At 40.1% G+C, this 18,841-nt stretch overlaps 1 protein-coding gene across 1 annotated transcript; it reads right to left on the bottom strand.

Moving 5' to 3' along the window:
* Positions 1-2,534: 2,534 nt before the first annotated feature.
* Positions 2,535-18,777, bottom strand: LOC144653298 (phosphoribosylformylglycinamidine synthase-like). Its single transcript, XM_078513271.1, has 11 exons — positions 17,911-18,777; positions 16,372-16,499; positions 15,758-15,886; positions 13,444-13,704; positions 12,708-12,938; positions 11,498-11,710; positions 10,539-10,696; positions 9,454-9,585; positions 6,862-7,092; positions 5,406-5,786; positions 2,535-4,359 (listed from the first exon to the last, which is right to left on the bottom strand). The coding sequence occupies exons 1-11, from the start codon at positions 18,771-18,773 to the stop codon at positions 3,016-3,018; spliced, it is 4,071 nt and encodes a 1,356-aa protein (XP_078369397.1). The 5' UTR covers positions 18,774-18,777; the 3' UTR covers positions 2,535-3,015.
* Between the last annotated feature and the right edge of the window lie 64 nt (positions 18,778-18,841).

Here is an 18,841-nt window from a genome sequence, read left to right as displayed (position 1 = left end):
ATGAGTTCCCTAAGGAACTCACCACCGAAGTAAGGCAGAATGGACAGAATAATCCAAGACGTCAATATGCTGCCTGCAGATAACTTGAGTTCCTTGAGGAACTCACCACCCAGGTAAGTAAGACATAATAATGTAGCATGAGGTCAATATGCTGCCCTGAGATAACATGAGTTCATAAGAAACTCACCAGCCAAGTAAGACAGAATCTGGCACGAGGTCAATATGCTACCCTCAGATAACACGAGTTCATAAGAAACTCACCAGCCAAGTAAAACAGAATCAAAAAAAAAAATCTAGCAGGAGGATACGAGGATATAATGCTGTCCTCAGATAACATGAGTTCGATAGCTTCAGTTTTTGATCGAGCTACAAAAATCTCAATTCTTAATATTGAAAGAGCATGGCACGATTAACTTTTGCGGTAAATTTGAGCTCGATGTATTAAGGCTACGTTTACACGGACCCGGTTTCATTTGTAACCGCATCGAAAGCGATGCGGTTACGCCTTTCGTTTACACGGCACCGATCGAGACCGCTACTGTAACCGGGTCGTTTTGAAAACGCTGTCAAAAGTGGAGCGTTTTCAAAACGATACAGTTTCGTTGTCGTGTAAACGGTCAAAACCGGCGAAACCGCATCGATTTGAAAACGGCCATGTATTTTGGCACGAACTGGCTGGCTTGCGAAGGGTAAACATGGTGAAACAAGCATAGAGAGCAGCTATACAATCACATTCGAAAACAGTCGGAAAATCGTTAAATAGGCTCCGTGTAAACACTTCGAAACCGTGTCGTTTTCGATGCGGTTTCGAGGTCATAAAACCGTGTCGATTGATAACCGTGTCCGTGTAAACGTAGCCTAAGTACTTTTAATCAATATTTTATGGGCTCATTAGCGCTTTTGCCAGAAATTTTGCAGTTTTTGAAAACTAAGATCTCCTTCAATAGCAGCATGAAGCTCTATCAACTTCTGGAGTCAATTTGTATATTGCAGTTTGCCTTCCCTACGCAAAGGCAAAACGTAAACAATGACGTCATCAAAAATCGCCCTATTCCTTCACTATTTAACGCGTTTCACGGTTTGACAGGCTCCTAAAGTCTGATTTTCACTAGCGACACAAAGCACAAGATTTGTGTCAGGTGAAAACGAACATCGACATAAGCATAACCACAAGCATAAGAACTCAATGATTACTAGTAACAAGGCTCAAATGTTTAGACGCGGGGAACTCTGAAACGAGTGGCGGCCAGACGTCGCAAATGACCGTGTGCTTGTTTCGTTTGCACATGGCATTACGCGAACGCAAGCACAAGAAAAGGATTTTTTTTATTCTTGTGCATGCGTCAAGGCCGTTTTCACGGAGAAATAAGAGCTGTTATGCTTGCGTCTGTGCTTGTGCTTGCTTCGCTGGGAAAGAGAGGTGTTCGGAAAAGAAGAAAGCTTAAGTGAACTAAAAACTAAAAAAAAAACAAAAAAAAAATGACTTAAGAAAGCTATGGCATGATTTTGTTGAGGATCAAATCACAAATGACATTGCGGTAGCAGAGACCTGACGTGGTGTTTGAAACGAAGCCGTTTATACAGAAAACCAGTTTTGTTGTCAAGTTGAGGTAATCAAATTCAAACTGTACCTTACTTATGGGCGATATTTTTGTTCCAACGAGAAAATATTAATGATTTGAAGGGAAGGGGTGGTGGGTACTTAAATTAAACACGCATTAAATTTGAGCGGACGAATTTTAGCGAGACCTAAATTAAGCGATTTTCGCCCAACTTTCTTAAATCGCTAAAGATAGAAGTCGCTAACAATAATGACAAAAAGGTAAAAGGGTTAAAAGGTGCAGGTTGAAAACTTCCAGAAAAATTTTATGTTATTACTTTAAGTGACAAAGTAGTTTTATGATTTTGCTTGAGTTCTGCAGAAGAAAAACTCCAACCGGGCATTCTGCTTGGCTTAATTCAAAATATGAATACTTTATTTTTACTCTTAATTTCAGGTCAGCAAAAACACTTGCAACTCGTCATAAGTTATACAATAAACTGTTATACGACTTGCCGTATTTGTACATAGATCGAATCTCTGTACAGCAAAAAGAGGGAATTTGTAGATAAATAAATATAACCCTGCAAACTCTTAAAGCAGATATAAAGGTGTTCACAGTTTTTTTATAATCCAAAGGATCTTAAATATAAAGCGCTCTACATCGTAGTGTGATCGTCCGGATGAGAGTACTGAACACAAATGATAGACGAAAAAACGTGTGTCAATAATCACATTTCTGAACACCATCGACTTTCTAATCACAAAATCGACTGGGACTCTGCTGAATGTCTAAGCTACAGTACAAACTATTTTCCACGACCGACTCTAGAAAGCTGGTACACAAACTGAGAACAAACGCCTCTTAAAAGATGTCAATATTTGCTGGTGTCTTAAAAAAAAATAATACTAACTCACGTCGTAAATAAAGCGGACGAACAGACTGCTTGAGTCTAACAGTAGACGACGAAACTGGCCAATTACTGTTTACAAACTATACGAGTCTTACAGCCAATTACATCACGACTAAACTGACCAATCAGCTTCATCGGACTACTTGTAACATCATCGACTGACAACAACTTTTCACTTGACTCTGAAGTTGACTTCCGCTCAGGTTGTCGAAACGTCATTCACCAACAACAGTTCTTTTCAGAACTACTCTCACCCGGACGATCACACTTTACGAACTATTAATACTCCAGCCTGGGTTCAAATCATTTCTTTTTAAAGCACTCTGTTTTGTTTGTTGTTGTTGTTGTTGTTTTTCGACGCTAAGCGTATTAGTCTTAAGTTTTAGTAAATAAGCGTCTACTTTTTAAAACGCTTAGAGCATCAATTTTGGATGCTGCCTCGCTATACGATTTTGTTCGCATTGTACCATAAAAGTTACACACAGTCTTGCCATTTGGCATGATCTATCCTGGGTTCGTGAAATACAAACGAGCTACACAAAAGTTGAACCTTGTTACGCTTCATTCCACACACCATTTGTAGGCATTTTGGAACATCTGTAGCCATGGTGACGCCTTGAGTGAATCCTGCCAATCACGTGGCATCCAGGGCCATTGCCACAGCAGCGTGCACCTCTCTGGGTGTGGCATCATAGCAAGATGGCGGCCATCTGGAGAGCAGAGACCGGCAATACCCTCAGGGGATCCGTTGGGATTGAGCGGGTACTGAGTGGTTGGAAGACCGTCATCATCCACAAAGCACAATGGTACTAAGTTGTTGGCCTTGATGTTCTGAAGGACACTATCGCTACGGAATTGGATTCGCCCTTCACCATGAGCCACCCAGATACCCAGGACGGATCCCTCCATGCCACGGAACATCATGGCAGGGCTGGACTGGATTGAGACGGTGACAAAACGAGATTCGAAGCGTTCTGAGGTATTATGAGTGAAGCAAACGCCCTGCTTTGAGTCTCTACCTTCCACTGTCTGAACATCCTGTCCAACCCATCCCAACAGGCCCATAAGCTGACAGCCATTACACACTCCTAAGCTGAAGGTGTCCTCTCTGGAGAAGAAGGCGTCCAATTGTGAGCGTACAGTGGCGTTTATGTTGCACACTGCAGCCCATCCTTTGGCAGAGCCAAGAACATCAGCGTAGCTAAACCCACCCACGAACACAGCTCCACGGAAATCATCCAGCTTCACTGAGCCACTGCAGAGGTCGTTCATGGTGACATCCCATGCTTCAAACGCAGCCATGTGAAAGCTTGCAACCATCTCTCTATCGCCATTGCTTCCTTCTTCTCGAATAATGGCCACTTTAGGACGTTTATCACTGATTGGAGATGGTGGTACTGGTTCAAACGACAGTTTGTATTCTGGGGTGTGCCTTTTACGGAGACCAGCTTCCTCTTCCAGGACACACTGTGGGTTAGTCTGCAGGCGCTCTAGCTGGAAGCTTGTTGCCTCCCAGATATCTCGCAGATCAACCATCTTTTCCTCCAGCACAAGCTCATCTCCAACCCGCAGTGAGATAACAGCATCTTCTCCTAATCCACTCGCCTTTCCTATTTGAAGACAAGGAACTTCCTTCGCAAGGAAAGCATTCATGACCAACTCAGTGTCCTCTTCCTTTACCTCCACAACAATTCCCAGTTCTTCAGCAAACAGAAGATCTGCTACTGTGCTCACTGTCGCACTGAAGTTTTCAGGACATGGAATGTCAACTAAAAGGCCACAATTGCCAGCAAAGGCCATCTCCACGAGGGTGGTAATCAGGCCACCGTCACTGACATCATGGCCAGAGACAATCTTCTTCTGGGAAATGAGCTCTTGAGTTGTTCTGAATGCTGCCTCGAATATCTGAAACCACCACCAACAAAAATATTAATTTGCTTCTAAGCACAAATAATCACTAACACTGAAATGTGTTTTGCTGTTGCATATCGCTTAAGGTCTTAATTTCTCAAATCTTTCCGTTTCTGTTTTCCAATTTATTGGCAAGTGCAAGTTTTGAATAAGCCATACATGTAAAGGAAAGGTGTCAATAAAGAATTGCAATGGGTCAGCAGATATAGGCCTTTTCACATCTTTAGAGGTTTTCCACCCCTGGAGGGGGGGGGGGCACTCCCTCTAATGGCCTATATGGGGAGGCTCCGCCTGAAAGGGGTACTATTTTTAGGCTTCAGGTATATAAAAGGGTAGGGATTTCACAAGCTAAGGTAATTGTACTAGGAAAGTAAGCCAGCATGTTGGTGAGTTATAACACAGCCTTCTGGATAAAAACCAAAAGCCTGTCGGGAACCCACCTAATTTTTCTAGGAAGCATCAAGGTTGAATGATACACTGACAATTCATCACTCAAAACAGCCAGCTTCCAGAATGTTCAATGGCGTCAATAATACCCCTTTGTCCAAGTAGCTACTAGTCAATGAAAAGTTCCAGAAAACAAATGGCACCATGACATGGCCTTCTAAGAACTGATGAATAGGGATGTACGTAGTTTATAGCGGAGCTCCCCAGCGGCCCCAAGGGCCGCAGAGTGGAGCACCATAACCATAGAAAATCCACATGAAACAGGAGAACCATGAATTTGACTTTTCATGGTCATCGTGGCTTCAGCATGGCTGGTGGGCGCGTACCTAAGTACGTCATACAAACATGGAAGCCATGGCAGACTGCTAGGCATACAGGAAAAGACAAGGTTAACTTTCACATTGGACATCCATGTTATAGTCAATTGACAGCTGTCAAATACAAGGTATCCGCTGACTCAGGTGTAGAACTCATTGAGGTCGTGTCTCTCTATGGTCAGTGAATTTAGCTTTAAATAAAGGACAAAGTGAATAACCCAGGGAGCTCCGCTTTTAGGCTTGGCTAAATCTATTTAATAGTGTAGTAAATCTTACCTTAGCATTATCTAAATCAGGTGACTCGCTTCCTAGCTGGTTGTAAACCTGTGCCAAGGCACTTCCACCCAGTCTGTGTTTAGAATCACTACCAAATTTGACGAATACCAGATTCCCCTTTCCGTTGGGCATCTTCAGGTCTGGGGTGACTGTGGCTCTGATGTCAGGGCAGGCAGCATATACTGAAATCACCAGTGAACCAGGAGACTTGACTGTATCTTGTCCAACCCTGGCGGCCATGCTCAGAGAATCTTTTCCACCATCTATAGCAATGCCCAGGGACGCCATCACATCACACATGGCTTTGCATGCGTCATACAAGGTAGCTCCTTCTCCTGGAAGTTTGGCCGGCCACATCCAGTTACCACTGCACTTCACATCCTGGTATTGGAAAGTAAATATTTATATACAGTCATTCTTTATTTATCACTGACGTGATATGTAATCACTAAATGGCTTGTGCTGTTAACAACTCAACCACAATTGTCTATTATCTGATGCAAAAATGTGATATCCTGGGGGGGGGAAAGAAAAAAAAAAAAAAAAGAGAAAAAAAAAAAGGGAAAGATTACTGCGAACAAAATTTTAAAAGAAAGACATCGACACACTCCCCCCTTGGACGGCCTCTGATATTGGCACAGATACTGAAATATGGTACAGTCTAAGACAATTTTCTGAGAATTGTCCACTATGCTGTGTATGCAGACCAAATGGCAATTTCTCATTATAATATAAACACTAGCATGGCAGCTATCAAAAATAAGGCATATTCTCAGAACCAACAGTTACATGTAAATAAACGTTTACCAGTAAGAAAGATCTAATGTTTTGAGTTGACAACTTTGAATACAACAGTCCAAAAAACTAGACCTTTTTGCTTTTTATTGTGACTCTGGAATTGTGACTCTACATTTTACTGAAGAAAAGGGGGTTGAAAGTTTCCTAAATTCTAAACTTGTGACAGAAAAATGTCAGTGAGACTATGATCAGCACATAAGGCCATAATAGGATGCCATTCTGAGGAATGTGACTCACTGAACAGTTATTCTGGGAAGGATTCAGGTTGAATGGGTCATCATACATTCGCCATTCAAAGCATCTCACTTCCACTACACTGGTTTCTAACTGGATAAACTTTGTGATAGAAGGTAAAGACTGTCTTTGAACCTAGGTGGCTTTCAAGGCAGGCACGCACTTACACTTTTGCAACTCCAGCTTTGTAGTGAATGAAGTGACAAGAAGTATTTCTATCCCCACCCCCTGGATGGTATGCTAGTCCATCACAGGGATACCCCCAGCACCTTTTGTCAAGTTGCCTTACAACAACTAATTTTGGTCAAGAAACACTGTGAGGGTAAGTTGTGTTGCCTACCAACATAACACAAAGACTTAACTGTCAACCCATCTGTCTGTACACCAGGATTGTTGGAAAGATCACTACTATCAATTTTCTTACCTTAAGATCAGATATTCTTGCAAAAACTAAATTTGTAAGAGCCTCTCCCACAGCCATGCGTGCTCCACAAGCTGGGTCAACTAGTCCTTTGATTGGCTGTTCACCAATGGCAGTTGCAGAACCCACCGTGTCAAAGTACGTCAATGCTGTCACTGCAACATCAGCCACAGGAGTATGCAGGGGGCCTACACACTGCTGCTGGGCAACCAGACCTGTTACACTGCGATCAACCTTAAAACACAATAAGAGTGAATGGTTTAAATAAAACATTAAATAAAGATTATATCAAAACAACCACAGCTGCATTACATCTTGTGTAAACTTAATCAGACAAGATAACACAAGTGTGATGCCTCAAGCTTAACTGGGAACCCAGCCAAACTGCTTATTTTTAAGCATGGTTTGTAAAGTTTCAGCCAAACTAGCCAAACTTTAAGCACTTGATCTTGTTGTTCAAAATGCTGTCAGACTGCATAAACCAAAGTTAACAATTTTAGATCCTAATTATACATCACAGGCAATACCCAATGATTCTAGTGTACTATTTATGGTCAACAATCATTTCTTAACCTTTGCAGTCTTTCAGGGCATCTACAGGTAACTTGAAGTTATTCTTTTTTTTGATGAGTTTTGGCCATGTTTCTAAAGGAATTTTCAAGATCCATTCAAAATTTCATGACTTTTCAAGGACTCCAGTAGATTCAAGGACTTTTCAAGACGGTATGAACCATGCCAAGGATAGTTCTTTCTATACGTGTAACAAGAGAAGTGAACTTCAAAGCCCCTGTCACTTTCAGTGCTGCACACATGTCAGTACTCCCAACTGTTTAGTTAATATCTTATTTTATTATATAAACATCAGTGAAATACCAGGAAATCTTTCGCGCGAAAAAATCATATCTTCACACGTGAAAATAACATGTTATTTTCACATGTGAAGATATCGATTTCGAAACATTTTCTGACAAGTTTGCCCCGTTTCAATGCTGAAAGAGCCAAAGTAAATCGATATTAAGTCGAAACATCTTCGGATCTTCCTCGGCAATCTTCGGCAATCTTCGGACATTTTCGGAAAAGTTCGGAAAATGTTCGGAAACATTCGTACGACCTTCGGACAACATTTTGCAAATCTTCGGAAAATCGTCAAAAAACATCGGTTTATATAATAAACAGAATATTACATGGTTGCTTGGAGATATGAAATTTATCTTCTCGTGTTTACATCGATATCCCCTCTCGCTGCGCTCCTTTGAGATTCCATTTGCACTCGAAGATATTCTCTCCCCCATGTAATATCCTCTATGTCTTGAATACCTTAAACTTATTTGATATTGACAAAATTAGTGTGCATACGTTGGTTGTTCGCTAAAACATTTGTGAAAATGAAACTTTTCAAAGTGAGAAAAAAAGATTGCATTTCATGCTAACAGTGTAAAATTAATAGAACAGAGATTAAAGTATTTTTGTTTCTTCATTGAAATGTTGTGTATGTCATGGTCACAAAAAAATTTTTATTTGTAACTAAGTAGATTATTTTTGGTGATCACTGAGTGCACCCTCATTGTTCTATCCCCGTTCACCTAGAAGACTTCTCGTGATACTGCCCCTTTAACAACAATACAATACAATACAATTATACAGCTACAGTAAAAACCTGCGTATAAGAACCTAGGTTTTTTCAAGTTTAGCCTAAACAGGTTCTTATATAAATGGTATTTAGTGTAAAATTAGGCTAACTAGGTTCTTAATTAGGTTCTTAACTTTTGTTCAAGAAATAAAGTAGAATTTTTAAATGATCTGGTCTTTCTGTCCACTAATAGTATTCTTGGAGGCTTTGGTTAGCAAAATACTATACTATTTTAATCTGTAAACTGTAACCTTCACTATAATTCCCAAATAAATCTTGTATACAAAACAACATAACATGATAAAATGTCAAAGTTCCTCATTAAAAACAGACTGTGTTAAAAATATATTTTTGAGAAGATTTTTTAGTTCTATATTTTTGAGAAGATTATTTTTTTCTTTTTTTGAAAATAAGAACCTGTTTTAGAATTTGAGCCTAAAATGGTTCTTATGTGAAGGGTGCTTAAAAAATTAATGAAATTTTAGCCTAACGGGTTCTTAAATGTTAGGTTCTTATACGTGGGTTTTTACAGCTAGTGTACAAGAAAAACAAGCCAGTGTTGGTGAATTATAACACAGCCTTCTGGATTCAAACCAAAAGCCTGTCGGGAACCCACCTAATTCTTCTAGGAAGCATCAAGGTTGAATGACACAGTGTATTTCATCACTCAAAACAGCCAGCTTCCAGAATGTTCATTTTAATTTCTTACAACTTTCTAGCTACATTCAAAGACCAAATCTTAACCTGTCTTCACCCTTTCCAGGAAGAAAAAAAAAAAAAAAAAAAAAAAGGAACCTCCCTCCAATGCCTGCCAGTTCTCACCACCAAAAATGCAATAGTGATAACATATACTACAAATAAAAATTAGTGGGGAAAAAAAGAAGAAAAATTCCTTGCTCTTTTTCCACTAGGTGATTGTGGTGGTTAGGAATAGATCTGTCAATAATTAATTTAAGTGACCATACCTTATTTATGAGATATCTCTTGCTGGCAACAGCTGGCAAACGTAAAACTCTTTCCAGCATTTCTTTGACTGTAAGGTCAGATGGTATACACAATGGCTCCAACTTAGACTCTACCCGCTCCAAGTTGAAAACCTGTAAAAGAAAGAAGCACTCACTCCATATGTTGGTGTGCATATTAGCTCTTGCTTTGCCCTCAATGATTCAGTTGATCCCAGCTGATTTGTGACAAATGGTACATGTCCACGTATTTCTTTGAATAAGCGCCCACTTTGTAATAAGCTCCTCCCTTGAATAAGCACCTACCCATTTGGGCCAAATAGTAAATACTAGTTATGCAACGCTTTCTGGTATACTAGGAATATCCACGGTCACTTGTATTTTTCGGTTCCGGCCTTTAGGCGAGTGTGTATGCAGAAATACAAGTGACAAGTGGGATATCCTTCAGGAAAGTGTGTGTCTATTACCATGCCATAGAAAATACGCTTACTAATCGTGGTCAGTCGCAGCGCACTATGGGAGGTTCGGTTGAATACCGTCGAATATACAACGGCTTTCCTGTATTCTGTTGGCTGTATTTTCTATGGCATGGTATAAATAATAATATGCCACCCTCCCACAGGGCTGCAAACATTTTTTTTTTCACTTAAAAGGACATACGTCCTACTAAGACACCATCTTGGTCGGACAAAACAAAATAATTATTGTGGTCGGACAGATTTTTATTCACTGTAACAGTTGCCATAAAATGATTTTCGATCAAAAAATTGTCTGGACATAATGTCCGACCACACGTGAGATTTCGGCAGACATGAGCAAATTTTGGTCAGCCAATGTCTGATGACTGACTGTTATTTGCAGCCCTGTTCCCCTCCCCTTTTCTTTTCCAGTCTGGTCAATTACAGACTTTGAAAGGTTTTGAAACATTGAAAATAGTAGAGAATGTCACAAGTGAATTTAATCATGGTTTTCGCATCACCTTTACAAACAATCTACTGCCAACAAGTCCCCATCTATGTATGTAGTATGGTATGATAATTAAGAAATGTCATCAAGGTTTTTCTTCATACAGAAAACGCACAACATACCTTTCTTGGCATTTTGCCCAGAACAACTTCAAGTTCAAGGTCAACAGGATGAGTTGTTGTTCTTTGACGTTTGCTTGGTAAGCCATTTTCATCAGAAGACAGTCCATTGTTTGATAACACAGGATCATGGTCATCTTCTAGGACAATTTTCCCATCACCTGGTCAGAATATAATACTTCGTGAGGTAATGTGCACAGTAAGTAACAAACAAATGAAAAGTTTGGTGGAAAAAGGGCAGTAGTGATTTTTGGCTAAAATTGAACATTGCCAAAACAACTCCAATCACAAAAAACAAGATGAGCTTTGCTGGTTTCATTGTTTTGACAAACAAAAAGTTTCTTCTGTTTTCTGCTCATTAAAAACTCCTAAAGACGCTGCCAGGAAAAACCAACTTTTTTTTACAAACATTATATCTCAAAAACAAAGGAAAAACCAGCAAAAAATGTACAGGACAATGTTTAACACACACAAACAAACCTGCATGTGGAATTTAGGGTTGTTTTGCTAATGTTCAATTTCAGCCAAAAATCGCAACCGCCCTTTTTCCGCCAAATCTTTCAATAAAAGATCTATTTTCCCCAGTCATTTTGGGGTGAAATATTACCCACTTAGAACAACTAAACTACACACAGTTACCATAACTCACAAAATTACAAAATTATGCAAACATTAAATTTATTACACCTTGCAGTGTGCATCTATCCAATAACTCATTTGCACTCTTCTGATTGCTGGCATTTATTCTGATCAAGCACCTTATTTACGAAATCTGCAATGGTCATACTATAAAGTCCATATGAATTATAGAGGTGCATGGAATAACGCCTTGGGTGACTCCTGATACAAAACAAAATCCGCTGTTGATTTACAACTTATTGGAAGGAGAATCTAGCAATTAATCAAAAGTCACTTGGGGCTTTCTTTCAGGCACCCAGGGTTTCATCTGTGTTCCATCTCACCTGTTATTGCCCCTACAAAGGACACAGGCACCTTCTCTCTGTCACAGATCCCTTGAAGCAGGTTCCTATTTTCAGCACTCACCAACAAGGCATTGCTTTCTTGGTACTCGGCACCCCACAGTTCCAAAACAGAAATGGTTGGGTCACCAAGAATGAAGTCTTTCACTCGAATAATGGCCCCAGCAGGCTCTGATATCTCTTTAAGTACATTTCCTGAAGTTGTGAAAAATCAATGAGAATGTAACTATTATTGGAGTACAATTGCTTCTTAAAGAGAATCAATTAGAAAAATACTCTCCACATGGTAAACTTCTTCTTTTTTTTCACTCTCATTCCCCTCCCCCCAAATAACGATCCTCTAAAAGTACAGTCAACTCTCTCTACAAAGAACACCGTCAGGACGGCCTTCAAGTGTTTGTTTTAAAGAGGTGTCTGTCTTATAGGGAGTTAAGTTACAGTAAAATGACTGAAAATCGGCAGGGACGGGACCAACACTAGGTGTCCATCTTATAAAAGTGTCTGTTAAGAGAGAGTTGACTGTATTGAGAAAATTTCTGTGTTCAAAAATCCTGAAAGTAATAACCGTCCAATAGGAACGACCCTCCAAAGTAGCAACTTCAAATACAACTTACTTGTTACAAGAAACACTGAAAATGACAGGCACAAGAAGTTGTGTTAAAATGCAGAGTGATTTGATAAAATTATTTGTTTTTGATCACCGTTACTAAAGGCTACAATGTATTAAGTACTCTGTTATGATTCAATAATTAAAAGCTTCTTTTTAATGACAAAATTTATCATTCTCATCCTCTATTCATTGGTTCACATATGGTAGATGTTTCAGCTACACAAAATATCAACACCCCCACCCCCCCAAGAAAAAAAGTTGCGACCCTTCAAAAGGAAGTGATAGAAAGAAACTGTGAAATGAATACAAATCCAAAAGTAAGGAGAGTCATTACTTTGAATCCAGGACCCAGTTGTTGAAAGGAAAGATAACCCTATCCACTGAATAATTCACTCTGGGATAGTGTAGTATGTAGTGTTGATAGCAGTTTGTCCTGTGGATAGCGTTATCCTCCCCTCAAGCAACTGGACCCAGAACTTTACGGTTGAGTAAAAAAGCAAAGCAAGGACTTGCAGACATTCCAGATCGAAGTGAATAGTTTTAAAACTTTGTTACTTAGTTATTTAATCATAACCATCTCACCATTTCCTCCAGCTCCTTGGTCGTGAATACTGCAGATTGGGTTATTAGGTCCCATTTCAATACACGCCCTTATGGCTCTGTTCAGTTTCTGCTCCATTTCTGCATCGCCACGTTGAACAGCACCAAAGTCTAACTCTGATTCATTATCTCCTTGAACCTGGATTGACGAAGCAGCACCACCACCAACGCCGATACGATACACAGGGCCACCAACTTTAACAACCTCCATTCCTTTGTGAGAAAAGCACTACATTGCTAAACTGCCTTTTAGAAACACTTTAGTGGCTGATAGATATAGAGGCAACCGGACAAAGGAGTTTAATTTTAAATAAGAAAACATCTTCCGCACAGAGAAAAATTATGAAAGACACAATATGAATTTAAGAAGTTTGAAGGCAATTATTATTGTAATATGTAATGTCAAAAAAGCGTCCTTTACTTTGACATGGTTTACATAGATAGTTTTTGGCCTGAAGCTAGAGTTGCAGTATGTCAGGATTTGTGTTGAATTTAACTTTTCTTTGGTATAAAAAAGAATCTTATTTTTTAAAATATGCCACACTTTTGATTTTAATCCCTTTATTTATTTGGAGTCAAATGTAAAATATGCAATAGCAGCTACATGTAGTTTTGTTTTATGGTATGTCTCTTTTCATCATGCAAGATATCAACATTTTAAAATACATATTAAATAACTTTTTACATTTAACTTTTTTTACTTTAAGGAGAATCTCACCTTTTTCAGGCTGTAGTTTAGACACGCCCTCTCCATCAATCATCCCAATACCTCCGCTGAACATGATTGGCTTAACCCACTCACGTCGCTCTCCATTTGGCAGTATCATACCAAACGATCGAGCAAATCCAGCAAGCACTGGTTCACCAAACTTATTCCCATAGTCAGACGCTCCATTACTGGCCTCTACAGCAATTTCAACAGGAGGGGCCATGTTATTTGGATAAACAAATTTTGCATCTTCCCAAGGAAGGTCATAACCTAGAAGAAATTAACCTTGTTCAGTCAAGGGAAACACAAAGGTCATTGCGGGCCCAAGAGAGGCCCGCAACCCTAATCTTGACAGCAACCAGCGGATTGCGTATTACGCATGCGCGCCACGTTTATAAAGACCAGCTGCAAAGCGGAAGTTGAAAATTTTGTTCTTCCACTAAGAACGATCAGAATGCGAAAAATGTGTCATCACAAAGATTGTCGAAACACCGGAAGTTGAAAATCTGTTCTTCAAGAACAATGTGTCAATCTCAACAGTGTGTCACATAGATCGGGCTTCTGCCACATGGAAGATGAAAACGTACGTTTTGCAGGCGTTGTTTCGGCGTTGGTTGAGAAGATTTACTGTGATTGCATTACAGATAAACCACGGCAAAACGAATGATTCCAACAACGATATCTCAAAATCCCTTACAACACTGACAACATAGCGAGTTCACCGACCGAGGAAAATCGCGTCTCAATTACAGCATTACACCGCATGTTGGATAAAATATGCATTCTTGCTACAATGAAAAAGGATCCGAAATTGTGCCGTTCAATTAGGAGGTTGAGAATTTTTCCTCCACAAAAACGATTAGAATGCGAAGAAATGCGAAGTGTAAATACAAAGTTTGTCTAATGGATCGACGCTTCTTTCACATGGAAGGTGAAGGTGACAGTGAAGGATCTTTAAGTGCATCTAGGCCCGCACTTTCTAACCTGTGGTTACCACTAGTTTAGAGAAATGTATCTCTTACAGGGTTCATATCCTTTTGAGCTTAAGAAATTCCATGACTTTCCATGACTTTTCAAAGTTTCCCATGACCTAAATTTGACCACTTTTCTTGAAAATTTTCAAAAATTATCTTGTTTTCGGGGATGATTATATCCTTTTCCTCACCAAAAATAACCTGCCTAATTTATCTGTACAAACAATACCATTGTTGGAACGGAAATGTTATCTGCATGACAATTTGTATGACTCTTAAGTGATGTCAGTCGAAAAACTGGTTTGGACCAGTAAAACAGCCATGGGCAGACAGAGTTAAGTAAGCAAAACATGTGAAACAAAGCAGAAGTGTAAATCGGGGTAAAACTTAAGTGGAAATAAAACAGCTGTGAAAATCGTTGCGACACCATTTTCCTAACTTCCCATGACCCATACCTTAAAAATTCCATTTCTTTCCAGGTTTTCCATGACCTGCAAAAAAACCCTGTCTTGGAAATTTATGGTTGTTATGGCTTTTGTTATCCGGGTGACCCACTGGCCTATAAATGGTTACCGCATTGGACTCCAAAATTAAGCAGTTCATGCCCATCTAGCTCTGGTTTGGGTCACTGTTCTGAATAGCAGGAGTTAAATGGGTATTTGCAAACTGTAAGGACAACCTGACATGACAAAATGCAGGAGGGGGGAGTGGGGTTACCGGTACTGGACTACCCTGGACTACCCCCTCCGGGGGGGGGGGGCACTCCCCTATATAGCCTATACGGGGACGTGCCGCTGGATAGGGTATGGTTTTTGACTCGTCCCGTCCTGAATAGGGTATATAATTTCAACCTCCTCTGTCCTAAACAGGGTCTGAACCTGTCCTAGACAGGGTATGGCTGCAAGACTGTCATCAAGTATTTGTATTGTTTTCGCTTTCGCTTCAATGAAAAGCATTATTTTATTTGCTGGGATCGGTGTTCGCATTTCAATGCGCCGAACATCGCGTACGGGACGCAATCACAATAAAGCGTAAGTTATTGTCGATGTTGTCCTTTGTCCTAAATAGGGTCTTAAAATAGGGGGTGTTGTCCTACATAGGGTAGGTAGTTTACAATGTAAGTTTTTACTGTCCTAAACAGGGTCAGGGTTTCAAACCTCCAGCGGCACCCCTATACCTAAACAAAGGTCAAGTACCCCCCCCCCCCAGGCCTGTAGCATCCCATCCAGGATGAGTAGCAATAATCCTGAATAGCTGATTAATGCTATAGAAATGTAACAGTGACAGGGAAATGTTTAGAGTTACATGCTTTACACATTCTCTTCCAATTATGGCAGTTTATTCCATACCTGGGATATGAAGATTGCCAAAGCAGTATCCAGCAGTACCAGCGACAACATGTGCTCCTCGCCCTGCAGCCTGCACATCTCGTATCCGTCCTCCAGTACCAGTTGTCGCACCAGAGAATGGCGCTACACCTAACAACAACAAAATATAAGAAAGTGACCAGGCTTGTTCTTCTACATGTCTAATATATAGAATGTCAAAATTGAAATTTCTGGCCTTTGCACATTTTACTGTAGTTAGAAATGTTGCAATTCTCCAGTAGTGAGCATAATATGTTACTTGCCCAGCAACAAAACTACTTGTCCCACACAACTAGACGCCTACGTAGACGTTGTTTTTGCTCGTCACCCCTTTCTCCCCCAGTGTCTACTCGCTGAGCTGCCAGTTCTGTTCGCCAGCAGTTTGCCTTTGTTTTGGTTGTTTTCTGACTGGTTTATTCAAAACAAAGAAAAACTGCTGGCAAATGGAAGTGGCAGCTCTGTTGAGCAGATGTTCATGGGAGATAAATGAGTGACAAGCCCAAAGAACATCTGCCTAGGAGGCTACCACACAACTGGACGGAACTTTTTATTGCTTCTTTCTTTTTTTTTCAACTTGCATGTAGGTCCATTCTCACCTGTTGGGAAGTTATGTGTTTCTGCAGTGAAGATAATGTGCCTGGTACAATCTTGTTTTAATTCAAACTTGGCAGCGTGCTTGCAGTCTTGTGGCAACAGTACAGGAACTTGGTAACCAGTAATAGCACTGTGTGAAAAATACATCATGCACTTTAGTTTACCTTATTATAGGAATATAACGAAGCATTTTAACAACGCGAACAAAATGTACGCGTAATAAAATTAACGCGAATTGTCGAAAATTTATGTTAACATGCATTTAATTAACGCGAATTCTCGTGTGGTGTATGCTTACATGCAGTTAATTAACGCGAATTTGATGCGTAGTAATTTTTTTGTAACCTGCGCTATTAAAAAGACAAAACAACAACGTCCAACAACAGAACTTGAGGTTTAATTGTGATAAACCATACACAACAAAGATACTGAAACAGACCAAATAGTGACTTATATTAAATGAATGGATTCAGGGATGGAATACATCCCGCCCTTGTGCTTTCCTCTGCCTCTGTTATTCCTGCAGCTTTGACGGAGAAGTAGATGTCGTTTAAACATAATTTTTCCAGAAATAAAGTTGTCTTAAAATAACAATGCTGGAAAAAAGTGTGATTTTAATTAACAATGACGTAAATTAAGGTACATGAAATTAACACGAATTTTTGAAATTCGCGTTTATTACATGTATTGTTAATTTCCTATAATAAGGTATTTTCAAACACCTATTAAAAAATCCATCACTGTTTATGACAATGTTTCCACCAATATCATCAAACTTAACCCACATTCTCCCGATTCTCGCAGTTTCTTCTGATTTCCGCTAGCCTGTATAGCAGGCACTTGTGTAGATGTTGAAGTGCCTGCTATGCAGGCTAGATTTCCACAGCCATTTCATTTCAGCATACAGGCATAACAAACTAGCATATGGCCAACAGACCCACTTTACTTTGTGTTTTAGCACTGTATTGCATGGCTGTAACACTTACTAGTGAAATCTGCCAAAATTGTTATAGAGTACAGGTCCAACTGAGAACACTATGGAGGCTTAAGCCAGAAAATAACATGTTGCGTGTTACAAAACCTCCACTGCAAACTACAGCGTATCCCCTGTCCTCTGCCCAGTGTAGGTGTAGAAAAGAATGTACCCTGAATTTACCGGTACTAGATAAACGCAACATTGAGTGGACCTGTGGGAAATTTTCTCAGTCATCTGCTATGATCAAAAGTTGTGTAGATGGGGACAGGAGGTTGGATCCAGGAGAATAGAAAAGAGGGAATCAAAGGGAAGGGAATAAAACTGCATCTGTAACATGGCAGGAAGCATGAAACAGGTAACAATTTCAGACCCCCACTTTCCTTCTCTCTTCCCCTCCCCCTCCCCAAATCAAGCGGTAGCTTCAGTAGCCTGCGAACGCAGACGTATTTCCGGTACGTTACATTTCAGTGGAGAGAAACGACAACCGGAAATACATCTGCATTCGCAGGCTATAGCTTCAGTTAAACTAGCAGAAATGCGTCCACTACACATAAGCTGAGCATACCTGCTATTATCACTAAACTTTATGATGCTGTTGTTGTTACTTGTTGCCTGTGTTTTCATCACCATTTTCATTAGCGAATCTTCCACCTCCTGTCCATCAACTGTCAATCTTCCTTTAAAGAACCAATGGCGTGAGTGCTCGCTGTTTGATTGAGCCAAATCAAAACACTCCACACTAGTGGGGTTTCTTTTGACTTGCTCTTGGAATAATTTAGTGTAATAATCCAAATCCCACTCGTCAAATGCAAGTCCGAGATCTCGATTGACTACTTCGAGCGCAGTGCGTCCTTTACCTATTACATCGACTTCATAACAGCTTTCCGGATGTACATTTATCTTGAAACTCGTTAAAGGCTTTTCATAACGACATTCGGTCATTCTGTCGTGGAGTTTAGCTGCCAATGCCTTTTCTTCGTCTTTAGTAACACGATTCGAATCATTCTTGTCTTTAGGCGCGACCTGAATCAAGAAGCGGCATGATTCTTCGATACGATCAATCTTTTCCAAACCTATCGAACGACAAATCGACACAGCATTCGTTGACCAGGCCGTGGAAAAGTTGAGTCTTGGTCCAATTTCAATTAGCACTTTGCTACAATCTTCTTCGAGTTTAGATTCGTCTAAGAACGAAGTTCTGCGAACGTTTTCTTCCTCGAAAGAACTCGTCAATAGCCATAACAAGTTCTTCAGTTCACCATTGTTTAACGCATCATTTCCTTGCACACTGACGTTAAAGCATATTTCAGTCGATAGATCAGTGACCTCCAGTCTAGAACACGCTGATTTCAGTTTAGAAAGTGTTACAGAATGTCTGCCAGACGATAAACCTGGAAACCTGTAGAATCGAATGATGTGTTCCGCCATTTTTGCGACCACGCGGTACAATGTACTTCTTGGTCCACGTGACTTGTTTGAAATTCATGCAGCTCGCG

The sequence above is a fragment of the Oculina patagonica genome, chromosome 5, assembly GCF_052425735.1.
Source record: "Oculina patagonica isolate OP01 chromosome 5, crgOcupat, whole genome shotgun sequence".
In the NCBI taxonomy this organism is placed as follows: Eukaryota; Metazoa; Cnidaria; class Anthozoa; order Scleractinia; family Oculinidae; genus Oculina; species Oculina patagonica.
This window is presented reverse-complemented; position numbering and strand designations above follow the sequence as displayed.